The sequence below is a fragment of the Convolutriloba macropyga genome, chromosome 7 (genome assembly GCF_964194025.1).
Source record: "Convolutriloba macropyga chromosome 7, txConMacr16.3, whole genome shotgun sequence".
NCBI classification, from domain to species: Eukaryota; Metazoa; Xenacoelomorpha; order Acoela; family Convolutidae; genus Convolutriloba; species Convolutriloba macropyga.
Window position 1 is genome coordinate 14,800,292 of NC_134474.1, and position 12,610 is coordinate 14,812,901.

At 35.4% G+C, this 12,610-nt stretch overlaps 1 protein-coding gene across 1 annotated transcript in view; it reads left to right on the top strand.

Moving 5' to 3' along the window:
* LOC142342629 (ephrin type-B receptor 4a-like) overlaps positions 1–9,949 on the top strand; it is a 39,431-nt gene extending 29,482 nt beyond the window's left edge. The window contains exons 13-17 of the mRNA XM_075394050.1: positions 2,713–2,879; positions 3,183–3,296; positions 7,950–8,123; positions 8,733–9,016; positions 9,430–9,949. Of these exons, the coding sequence (XP_075250165.1) occupies positions 2,713–2,879; positions 3,183–3,296; positions 7,950–8,123; positions 8,733–9,016; positions 9,430–9,772 (1,082 nt within the window). The 3' untranslated portion in view covers positions 9,773–9,949. The remainder of the gene's footprint in view (positions 1–2,712; positions 2,880–3,182; positions 3,297–7,949; positions 8,124–8,732; positions 9,017–9,429) is intronic.
* Positions 9,950–12,610: the final 2,661 nt, after the last annotated feature.

A 12,610-nucleotide genomic window follows, 5' to 3' on the forward strand; every position in this document is an offset into this window, starting at 1 on the left:
GCTTTTAGATATAAATGCTTTTTTTTCAACAGCGATCTATTTCTATTAAGGCGTATATATATGCAAAGGTTGCAATCAAGGTAAAAATTAAAACTCAGATTTCCAGCGCGTTTGCTGTGGTTCAATTCTGAATGTGGTCATTTTGCAAATAACGCCCTTTGCAGTCAAAGAACAAATGCTTCTGGAAACAGCATTTATATGCTGATCTTAGTTTATTGGTGGAAATGTGAAAAGCGTCTGGCTTTTATGGGATTTTCGAGAACATTCTGAAAAGATGGCTTTATTGTGTATCAGGAAAGGGAAGGTTAGACATGGCCAGAACTATAAATCTTGTGCGTGTGGTTTTAACAGCATGGCTACTTCAAAGGTATACTTACTTCAGTTGAGTAAATCTGGTATCAAAATCCCTCAAAAGAGAGAGAAAGAGCTGCTTGTTCAACTCCTTTTATTCATTTCATGCCTCTATTGTCCACACACACACCGTGTGTGAATACATTGAATGAATGAGTGATTATAAAAAGCCACTGAATAGTATTATCATTTTGTCGCATATGAAACAGATTTCAAGTTTACTTTATTGCCTCTTTCACTGAATAAAAATGAGCAAAGGCTTTCTAAATCTAGATTAATAATGTATAAATATACGTATTCTATATTACCCCTACCCCCTGAACCCCCCCCCCCCCCCAACTGCCCTTGGTCCTTGCTACTCAGTACAAATGGAGTCGTAGATACTGACCTCGTCACTGATACAGACTGGCTAGTTATAAATATTAACCAGGGCCCGGGTTGCTCATATCTTATGCTAGCTCAGCTATCGCAGCATGGAACTTGTGTACATTTTTTATGATAAGAAGCTGCTGAAAAATACGCAAATCTAAGTGAATTTTTAATTTTTTTCTGAAATGTATGTGGTCAGTTAGATTTTGTGGATGAAAACTTACATTTAACAGTGTAGGCTTCTATATTATAAACGTATCATGAGGCCTGATTCAAATATTTTGCAGTATGTAGCTTTCAAAGTATGACAAGATGACAGAAATGGACTGAAATTCCTTGGTAACTGTTTCGTGGACATATTGTGAAAAATGAAAGGGTTTTCGATTTTTAAAAAAATTGTAGAAAAATTCACAGAAAAGTCTCTCTACTCAAGATGGCGTGACTGGTGAGTGTGGAGCTATCAACATTTAAGGATGAGATTTATTATAAAAGTAGCAACCCAATAAAGTTCATTGATCATTACAAGTTGTTTCACGGTGTAAATTGGCAAACGGTTTTGGGAATTCGAAAAAAAATTAACTGAAAAATTCAAGAGGTCAGAAGTGAGTTTGAATTTTGCCATCCTTTTGCACAAATAATGTTATTGTAGTCGTACAGCAGGTAAAAAAGGGAGGGAATGGAGTTTTGAGAGGGACATTGTTTTTGTGAAGATAGCTGTCTAGATAGGGATTATTAAACAGACATACAGTCAATCTAAACAAAGATTCCGAATAATAGGATGAGTCCACCTCTAATCTTTACTCCATAACAACACACACACCATTGTATTATCCACTATTACTACCACAACCATTACTACTACTACTGCCATAACTAACTACCACCACTACTATTTCGACTAACTAGACTTTACTCTGAGGCAGAAATTTTCAATTACCTCGTATTGTATTTCGCCTATTGATTTTTCCCCTGAAAAATATCCACCGTTGCATTCCTTTGGTTTTATATCTGTTTCTCCCTTCAGGTAGTCAATGCTTAGTCCTCCTATGTACGTCTTTTGTCAACAAGAAAGCCGAAGTATTGCAAAACCGAAAAATGGCAACCAAACTCGTGCAGATTCTCCTTTCTGTTCTGTTATCACTTCAATGTTAAAACACGCAATTCTTGCCGTCCACTTTTTTTAAAAGTCTTGAAAAAGGAGAGATAATCTGAAATGAATTTTATTCATATTCCGACCCGTCCCTAAAATTTTTTGCCAAACTTGTCTAATTAACAAAATTTGATGAGTTTTCATCATGAAAGCTTGTCTGTTTGATGTTCAGTTTTACTAATCTCGACCGTCTGATTTTTCGACCAAGTGAGCACTCGTTTTTGTGGAGATTGAGAGTGCGTTAAAATTTGACTGGCAATGTACTTAATTTATCATTTCATGCCTTAGCGCTATTGCATTCACGTCCAGGCAGACTTAAGCTGCCCAATTTCAGACTTCAAGGGCTTTCAGTTTGAACTCAGCCCCCAAATTAAAACCCACTCCTCAAAAATAATTGACTTTTTGTAAAAGACTGACTCCAGTGAAAAGTCCACTAAAATTGCGTCACATTAATTATTGCATGTGGTAATGATTTTTGACATGGAAAAGGAGTCCAATTCTGTCCAATTTCATTGATTGCTCTTTTTTTGACTATTTTTTATTGATTGATTTGCTGTTCCATGGGCGCCCTAATTCTGAAGTCAGATAAATAACGATTAAATAATGAAGCTTGAACTTTGTTTGCCTTTCACTGTTTTTGTACTAAATTACATAGGAACAAATCTAAAACCTATGAAATCCAAAATTCGAACAATTTTTTTTCTCAGTAGAATGTGAAATACTGTTAATAATTTAAAATTGAACTCAGCCAAGTGTCAGCCACGAATAAAATTCAGTGGTCCTGGTGGGACTCGAACCCTCCTCCTTGTGGGTTTAATCTAGAGTGTTCTTACTTGTTTCAGACTGCATGTGGATGCAAGTGAGTGAGCTGTGTGAAAGGGGACCTTTGTACAGAGTGTTGCAAGAGGGCGCAGCTAATGGGTCATTGACCTTTGCGAGTCAGCTGTTGATCATGAAGGGCATTGCAGCTGGTATGCACTATCTGGCTGACTTCGGCTATGTTCATAAAGTAAGCAGCTGGACTCGTCGATTTTTTTTACTTTTGTTTCTAAACTTAAATTTAGTAGAAATAATTCCAAAAAATTGAGTGTTTCGCACAGTTGAGTTATTTGTATGTCTAAAAGTTGGGGCGCAAGTTAAAGCATTTTGGTAGAAGAAATTGGCTTTGAATAATTGTGAAACTGGCTGTGATCACTATATAAGCTTTATTAATTTTTGTGACCATATTTGTTCTAGAATTTCAGGAAATTTCTGCAAAAAATTGTGATCTGTGTCGATAATATTTGGTGATTACATTTGTGTTGTTGTGTAGGTTTTGACCAGTGGCAATATAGTTGTGAATGAACGAGAAGTGCCCAAAATCTGTGGGTTTGACATGCGAGCCCTGCTGGACGAGAGCAACGCAAACGCCAAAACCTTCAACGAGGTCAGCTCAGTTTTTAATACTCGCGTTTAATTTAATTTACATCAAACATATTTCGTTCTCAGCATTAAAATTTACGTTTCATCATGAAGTTTTATGGATGCATTAAATTGCATTCAATTTAATGTTTATTAGATGCTCTTTTCATATTGTTTCATATTCGGATCTTATCATTAGCCTTATCGGCGCCATCTCGACTATCGACATAATTATAGTTGAAAAAGGTCAGACATAGAAGCATTTTATAACATTTACTCTTTAATGAGTTTTTCTTAAAACATATTAACCCTAATTCCGATCAGCTTCAGCACTGGTTCCATTACGCTTTGTGATTTCAAGAAAGTTAAATGGTTGTTTTTTGATACTACAAATGATAATTGAGAAAGCAAACATTTATTTGAAGGCTAATTACGATCGTTAGTCAGTTCGTTAACCTGCGTATTTTTAGAACGCTACCTAAATCTTTTTTTATGAGCGCAGGATTAGCTGCGATTAATTTTCCATTTTTCCTGATTTATTGATCGATATTGAGGAGATATAGAACCAACACACTGACGTGTTAATTTTTCCTCACAACGTGTTTGTTACTCAGCCAGTAGTCAGAGAATGTATACCCAAATACGTGTTATATAATGACAGGTATTGGACTCTGAAATATTGATTGACTTTATGACAGATCTATTAAATCTCTGGTTGGGGTACAGGGGCAGAGGGCAAATTCAAATTCAAAATAGGATAACTCCGGATAAACAAAATGCACATAATATCCCCCCAAATTTTATCCGTCTTTCCTCACTTTTACAATGTGAAATACGACCCCAATGTGTCGTAAAAAAGTCTAAACTTGGGAACTTTCTGAACCCACTCTTAACTGTATTCGTGAACTTAAGAAACTTTATCAGGCTTCATTTTTTTTGTTGCTGAGGTAGCTATTAGAATGCTTCGAAAAGGTTAACTTTCATGAGTAATGAAATTGCACACTAAGTGTTTGATTATTAGAACACCTTTTTTGGAAATCAAAATCATAATTTCTACAAAGAAAAATATATCTATGAAACTGCTGGATTTAATATGAAAAGCGAGAGAATATTATATTGAAAAGTATTAAATATCATTTAATGCAGTACTTATATAAAGTAGATAAATATCAAAAATGAAAAAGAAACCTGCGAAACTTATTAATACGGCACCGGCAAAAAATAGAGACAGCATCGAGGCGTTTAAAGGAAAAATTCAAACAAAAAATTCAAACAGACTAGCTAAGTAGACCCTAGGCGCTAAGTCAGCTGGAGATATTAGATTGATGGATCGTAATAATGATAGAGAAAGATAGGGATACGGAATATTGCATGTGTGCCCCTTAGCGTGGGGGAGGGGTGCGTGATGATTTTGATAAATCACTTTTGTAGTTAATTGGAAATATATTGAAATGAGGCCCCAGTTATATCCGTAATTGGTCCCCGCTTCCTATTTTTCATTTAACATACGACCGGTTAATTTCTTTTTCGCATATCCAGATTTTTGGGAGCTCCGAAACAAAGAGGGAATATTTCCCTAATCGATTGTGAAATTATGAAACTGGTTTATATCAAAGTGTACTTCTTCAGGCATAAAGCACACAAATTAGAAATTGTTTTTTTTTGCTAAAATGACATTGTTTATAGAGTTGAGAAATATCACATAAGCAGTTTTGTATAATATTTTGCATATATTGAAGAAAATTGATTTTTCCATTTTGAAAAAATTGCCCTATAACGTGAACATCTACAGTAAACAAATATTACTAACATAAAATCTTCCAGTTACTGTTTGAGTTTTTATTGGGAGACGGAAAAATTTTAGAAATAAACCAGTGCCTTCATAACGCAAGTGCTAGAAAATAATGGAATCAGATATGAAAATACATTTTCAGAGTACGAAAGCTAGAAAGGTCAGTTGAAAACAAGATTCAATTAAATTTACTTTTTTAAAAAAAATTGTTTATCGGCTAAATACGTTTTCCAGTTTTGGAGTTTATCAGAACGCGGATTAAAAGTAGTTCAGTAGTTTATAAATTGATGATAGAAAGAGAGCGGAAGTAAGATGAAAGCGCTGCCGAAAATTGACCGCCAAATAGATTTTTCACTTTTTTATACTACAGACTGTCCCATTCTCAATTGTGAAAATATATGAGAAGAGTTCACAATTTTCAACATCAAATGCTGCTGTTGTTACTTCAAAAATGTGAAATGACTGTGAAACATTTTAAGACTGGAATTGCTTGCGGTGTGAACTTAAAGGTTCAGATATTGCAATTATGTTTCTGTTGCAGTTTTTAAACGAAAAAGTTAACAATGTGACTAAGTTTAGAAGTTTCATCTTTTTGTTGACTAAAATCGGAGAAAAAAATAATGTGCATTTTAATGCCTACATTTTGCAACTTCGAAATTGGAAAAGTTTTGAGGTACGTTGTCGCTTTTTCCGCCGTCAGTTTAACATTAATAAGAAACTTTTGGGTAGTCACAGAAACTGTTTTTTGTTTGCCGTAGAAATTATATTTGTCCTGGGGGGGGGGGGGGGGTTCAAAATATTGTTTGACGAAACATACGCATTTTGTTTCCCGTACTTGTCAAGATATCAAGACATTGTCACTGATAACTGCATGTAAACTTAGCAAATCTACGCTTATTTTTAAGGTAATCAAAACCGCAGAATGATAAGTATCTTATCCTTAAACGTGGAAGCTTTAATATCGAAATATTGTCTTTGTGTCTGAAAATAATATATTATCTATTAATCTTTCAGCTGATCAAAAGAACAAAGAGCAAAGCCGTGTCTGGTTCAACAACTAGCTCATTTTCTCCACCGCGGCTATTTTTTTTTTCAAATTACTTTGAAGTTTACGAGCGTTCTTTTCGTTTTTCCCAAATCGTTTCCCAAATTGTTTCAAGATCAACCCTTGAACATGTCAGCAAACGTTCACTAGAAACCTCTCGTTTTTTTCAAGTCTGGCAGCTCTGTAAAACTTTAAGCGCCTTGTTGAATTCTAGTAGCTCCGTTAGCAAGCCCCCTCCCCCCCCCCCCCCCCCCCCCCTCAATTTCAGCCCTCAACTGGTCTCTTTTTCTTTTCTATTCCTCGCTACTGTTGGAAGCCTCAGGGCGGTCCAAATTAGAGCTCATTAGTGGATAATATCCCGAATATGAGAGAGACTTCAAAACTACTAAAAGGAGAGAGAGGAAAAGAAAAGAAAGGAAAAACGAATCCAAGAGCAATATCAATCAGGTTGCAATTTTTCTGGCCTTGCTTATATATCTAACGTTACAATTTATTGCCATATGCCCCCTCCCCTCCCTTCACTCCTTGTAATAAAATATCATGTGACCACTACACACTAGAACACAGGTGATCGTAATTAAGTTATTTCAACCTTGCAGACTTAGAAAATACTCAAAAATGAGTTGTATTAAAATGAAATGAATGCGCTTCTGTTCATCAATTGTAATTCAAAAGGGCGGAACAAACCGACAAAATATTATAGTAATTATCAAGTTTATGAAGAGAAATGAAAAAGAACCCGCCCATTGCTTGTTAAATCTCATAATTAAACAAAAATGGGGTATTGATGACTAAAACTAGCAAATAGAATCTTTTTGTCTGGACAGTGTTGGGATTTGTAAATATCAGACTGGCGGACAGAATTTTCCTCTTTCTATTTTGGCCCTGAAATTAAGTGGGATTTCTGTTATCCGTAATTCTTCCTGTTTGTTGAAAGTAAATTAAAATCCTCCTTCTAACAAACAAATCCCTTCAGAGTTACGGATCATAAATTTAGGAAAACTTGAAAACAATTAAGTTTTAGATAAATTTTTATCGTTTTGCAACTTGAGCAAATCTGGTAAAATAAACCATTTATCTCGTTTCTTTAATTTAAGCGGAATTGCTTACTTTAGATAATTTCAAAGCGTTATGAGGATAATCTGGGATAAGAGATCTAATCCGTTAATTCTTTAGAATATTAAGTGTTAAACACACTGGTTAAACAGGGTAAATAAACAAACTTATGAAGTAAAGGAGCAATGACTTGGAGTGTTAGGAGTGATTCAAAACACTGAATGGGTATAACTACCCTTGTTTCTTAGAAAAAGAAAAGTGTATGTGTGCTGAGGTGGAAATTTGGATCTTTTCCTTTATTTTTGTAAGTGGGCATAAACGTTTACGCAAAGTCACCACAGAAATTCAATTTGGAGGTCATAAGCGTCATTGAAGTGAAGCAGAATAAAAACGGAAACTTATCGAAAACCAATTTAGATCTGAAACCAGTCTTCTCAATTTTTAAATTGACAAAATATCGCTAAGATAATCTAAAAGGTGCAATTGGCTGCTGATTGAGAAACCCCGAGCATTTTTGATTCATTCACAACTTTTCATTCACAATTTTTATGCTTTTTTGGTTCAAATTTCATTCACAACTGATGCTTTTTTGGTCCAAATTTCATTCACAAATCTTATGCTTTTTTGGTCCAAATTTCCCCGGAACTTCTCGGTCTTTTTTTTGAAAACTGCCTTGTTTTTTTTTGACAAAAAGAGCTGTATTTCACACTTGGCTGTATTTTTTTTATAGAATCGAGTGATATAAATAAACCCAGCTCTGAGTTAACCGTTTTTCTCTTTTTCAGTTGTCGGAGTACCTCGCTCCATGGCAGGCACCAGAAGTGTGTTCAGCGGGTGGTGTGAATGGAACAGGAGGGGGCAAGTACAGTTCTGCATCGGATGTCTGGAGTTTCGCAGTAGTCGCCTGGGAGATCATCAGTCAGGGCCAGGAGCCCTACGGCAGCATGAATGCACAACAGGTGATGTTTTTTTTCAGTGTTGTCTTTACTATGTTGACCAGTTTTAACTGTACAACGTTGACTAGTTTTAAATTTACAATGTGGACAAATATCGACAAAATTCGAAACGAGTTTTTAAGCGACGCATAAATGGTTGAAACAGATATTCACAAGTTTTAATAGTCAAAAGTGCAAGACTTTACCTATACACAATGCTAGATTACAAAAAAAACTTTTGAGCATTTTAGAATTTCAAGTAGCAAAATGCTTTTTTCAAGCTTGGTTACGTAACTTTCTAAAAGTCACTTCAAAATGCTGCCTCAAAAACCTTCATAGTTTGTGACTAATACAAGATTCTCTCAGTGACTTAATCAGAGTGACGTAACCTGGACTGATTATATTGTTAGATCTATAGTATTTTATCCGATCGAAAACGTCGTATAATGGTTAAATGAAACAGTGTCTGCAGTTCCAGAAAAAAATAATAATCCACGTTCCGCTTTAATTAAAGAATGATTGAAATTTCCAAATTATCCTTTGATATTTAGGTTGTCATATTTCAAATTCAAGCCCTTCAAATGTTGTCTGAAATTTAAAATTTTTATCATGTGATTGATTTCTGATTACCAGATTTCTGAGTTTCTCGCTTCTGGTCAGCGTCTGACTGCTCCCCCGAACTGTCCCTCTGGGCTGTCCAAACTCCTCTCAGACTGCTGGCAGGAGAACCGCAGCCAGCGACCCTGGTTCGTCCAGATTAACGAAGCTGTATCGGGTCTGGTCAGACTGCACTGCACGGGGGGAGTGGGGATGGTTGCCGGAGGAGGAGAGTTTCAGTTCCCGCCACACACTGCTACACTTGTAGGAATGGGACAGTCTGTGTATGGGAAATTGGTGGATCAGCCTAATGATTACTAGTAAGTATTTTTTGAGTGATTCTATATAGCTATAAATTATGATTATTCATAGTCGTCTCATATGATCCGCTAAGAATATGCATGCACCTTCTTGCTCAGATTATAATGGACAAAATTATGACCTTGAAGGAAATTCTTAATTTCTCATGTTATAAATTACACATTCTTGCTTCATAAGATTCCATAATAATCCAGATTCTTTTTGGAAACTATTTTTATGTTAATATTCTTTTCTTGTAGAAATATTTGTCGAGCGGTTGATGTCGGCTTCAAAATCTGCGTCAATGAAAAGTAATATTGAAAACGTTAAGCATCTTGTTGAAATTTAACTCGTAAAGTATTGTTCAAAATCAGATTGATGTTCAACTACGTGGTCATTGAAAGAGTCACGCTAACCTTGTTGAATATTTTAGCATGACATTGCAAAAAGTGTCCTTATCGGGACTCGAACCACCTACTTCCTCACCTACGAACACCGACTCGTCGGGCATTCCGTGCAAACCCAGTCAACCAATCACAGTGCGAGAATGGCTCAAAGAGATCTGCATGTCGCAGTATAGCGAAAAATTCGAACAGAACGGCTACATGGAGTTGAAAGACTTGTTCGAACTTCAGGATTCGAGTTTGAAATCATTAGGAGTAACTTCAGCTAAAAACCGAAAGAAGTTACTGGCAAATATAGCTCTTGCGAAAATCAAAGAGCGAAAGCAGTCCACAACTTACAGCAAATCCAACCAGCTAAACTCAATTTTGTAAATTAAAAACTTATTTGATCAGATTGTTGATGTTTAGATTTATGAGTAAGTAAGACATATTACAATATGATGAGTAATTATTTGATACTACATATGACAATGCTGCAAATCCAGTGCAAAACGATTCTATTTCTACATTCCTTAACTTCCATTCGCAAATTTACATGTTTCAACTTTCCATTGTTTTCGAAAGCTAGATATAGCATAATAAGGCGTAGAAAGCAACCCAAAACTTGGTATCGTAACATGGAATTGAGAAGCAAGTGAGCCTAGTAAAACAGCTTGTGTTTGTCCATGCACCGCTCAAATACTTGAGTCGAGGTGTCGTAGAGAATTGATGCAAGCCTTACGGCAAATAATGATGAAAGTAAGTATTTTTCACCGCAAAGCGCCCGCATCTTTTACCGGAGAATACCGTAAATTCGACGAAATTTGTAAGCGTTGCGGTTTTTAGGTTTCTTTGAACTGCGTTCCTTCGCGATGAAATTTGTTTCAACGATATTCAACGGAATTCTTTCTAAACTGATCTCCGTAATTCCGGTCGACATTCTCAGTGAAATCTTTCTTTTAAAATGTAAATCTGGTTCAGCCCACATTATTGGAAAACCAGAGGTAAATTTTTCGAGGATTTTAGATTAGAGGATTTTTTAGAGGCTTAAATGTTCCTTTCACCGTTGATGTGTTGAAAAAAACTTCTTCACCGCTAACGATAGCAAATTGTGAAAACAAACATCTCACCGCACGTTCGCAAGAAGTCGCCGTTAAAAAATAGTAATTTGCTAATGGTCATCGTAAGATTTGCTGTTTTTAGCTGCAAAAACTTGACTTTCACCGCGTTAACGGCATTCAGCACGAAAAACTCAATTCTTGAAAGATTCATTATTTCAAAAAATATTCAAACGTCTTTACATTTTAAGCTTCGAAGTCTTGACTTGCAAAGATTCTTTGCAGTGTCTGCTGTAATTTCAAGTGTCGTAAATACAAACAAATGCAATTAAGTGACTCTAATTTCTCTCTATTTTTCTAGCCTTCCTAAAAATTAGGTAGCAGTATATCTGAAAAAACAGCTGAAAATTGAAGAAAACATCATTTTGGAAAAGCTTCTGACAAATCAGATTTACCAACTCAATTTTGATGAGCAACTCAGTTTAAGACTTTATAAAATTAACCATATGTACTGCACTATAACTGATGAGTTGACAATCAGAAAAAGTATTCTTTGGAGTTCATTAGTTCAGCTTTGAAAATGTTTTCTTGGAGCTGATATAACAAATTGTTTGACCTTTTTGATAATGGGTGTTTTTCTTCCTTTTCAAGTTTTAGGCCGTAAAGACTATAATGTTTCAATCTTTAACAAATAATATCAAAATTTAGCGCATTTTACTTTTTGTGCTCAAATTGCAAGAAAAATCACTTTATTTCTCTGTTTTTTAATCAACAGAAAAAACTGTAAGAACGAACTTGCTTTTCATTATTTAAGCACAAGTAGGTTTTTTTGAAAAAAAACGACTGGTGTCTCGAAAGTTTTTGAAGAAAATCTCTCTATATTTCCCGTGTATGTGACAAAATTGATATTTCAAAACTATAATCTTTCGATTCAAAACTGTTACTCCTCTAATCAACATTATTTAATTTAATATTATTTTCTAAACATATGTTTAAGTCATTGTCAATTCAATATCTTACACTAAACGGTAACTTTTAAAATTTTCAAATTTTTATTGCTTTGAAAATACCAAATCCTTTTCCTTTCAAGGGAACAAGCTCACAATTGCGAGTCCAAATAAAATAAATTCAACATAAAATAACAAGAGTGATTATTGATGTCAACTAGGTTCTTGATTTCTGCTGCTTCTGTTAAATTTTTTGATCATGTGAGAAAATCTGAGCATCTTCGATGCTAAGTTAGCAGCAAAAATCGACTGCGAAAAAACTGGAGCAAAACTGGAGCAGGTGAAAAAAAACTAAAGAATTGTTAAATTTCAACAATTTCTATCAAATTAACTTTCCAAAAAACTGAAGTTTGGCAGCCGTGCAAAAACTTTCACAATTCTAAATCCATTTAATTTAAGCCACCTTTTATTTTTGCACATGAGATTTCTCTGAACAGAATATTTTAAGATAATGAAAATAAACTTAATTCACAAAATTAGAAAATCTTGGTTCATAAACGATCAACGATAATTGTTATCAGTTCAACCCATGCAATCAATCATGCAATCAAAATAGTTTCCTTTTTGGAAAAATTGTTTGAGGTAAAACTTCCTGTTCTGGACAATCACATTTCACCCGCCACTGAGGTACAACTAGTATGATAATTCATTAAATTTGGGCTCCCCGCTCATTGGGTGAGTCAAAAACTTATCATTATAGATTGTCCCCGCTCATGGATGACACACTATTCAATGCCGACTCGCCTCTTAACTTCTGCAACAAGGATTCGAAGATCTGCTCTCGTTTCATATGTGTCTATAATCTTGCATCCCTTGCAAGGAGCATGATTGCAGACCCCCGAATTGCTGTAACAGAGACTGATTGAGATAACCTACTGAAGGCTACCGACAACCCCGCCGGCTGCAAATTTCTGTTATCAGCCAGAGTAGCGATTCGTTTGAGGGTCTTACGAACTGTCTCTGAAAATCCTCCCAATGTTTCGAAAGCCAAAGGAATGAATTGAATTCCGACTTCACTACAATTCTGGGCGTACTGTTTGTACTTCCTGTCCTCAGCAGCTGACAGACCGAAACCACTCATCTCCGACGCATTTATAATGAGGCTTGACTGCAAGGGAGAAGTGACGGTAACGTCTAAAGCTGCTGGTAGACCATTATTTCAAACA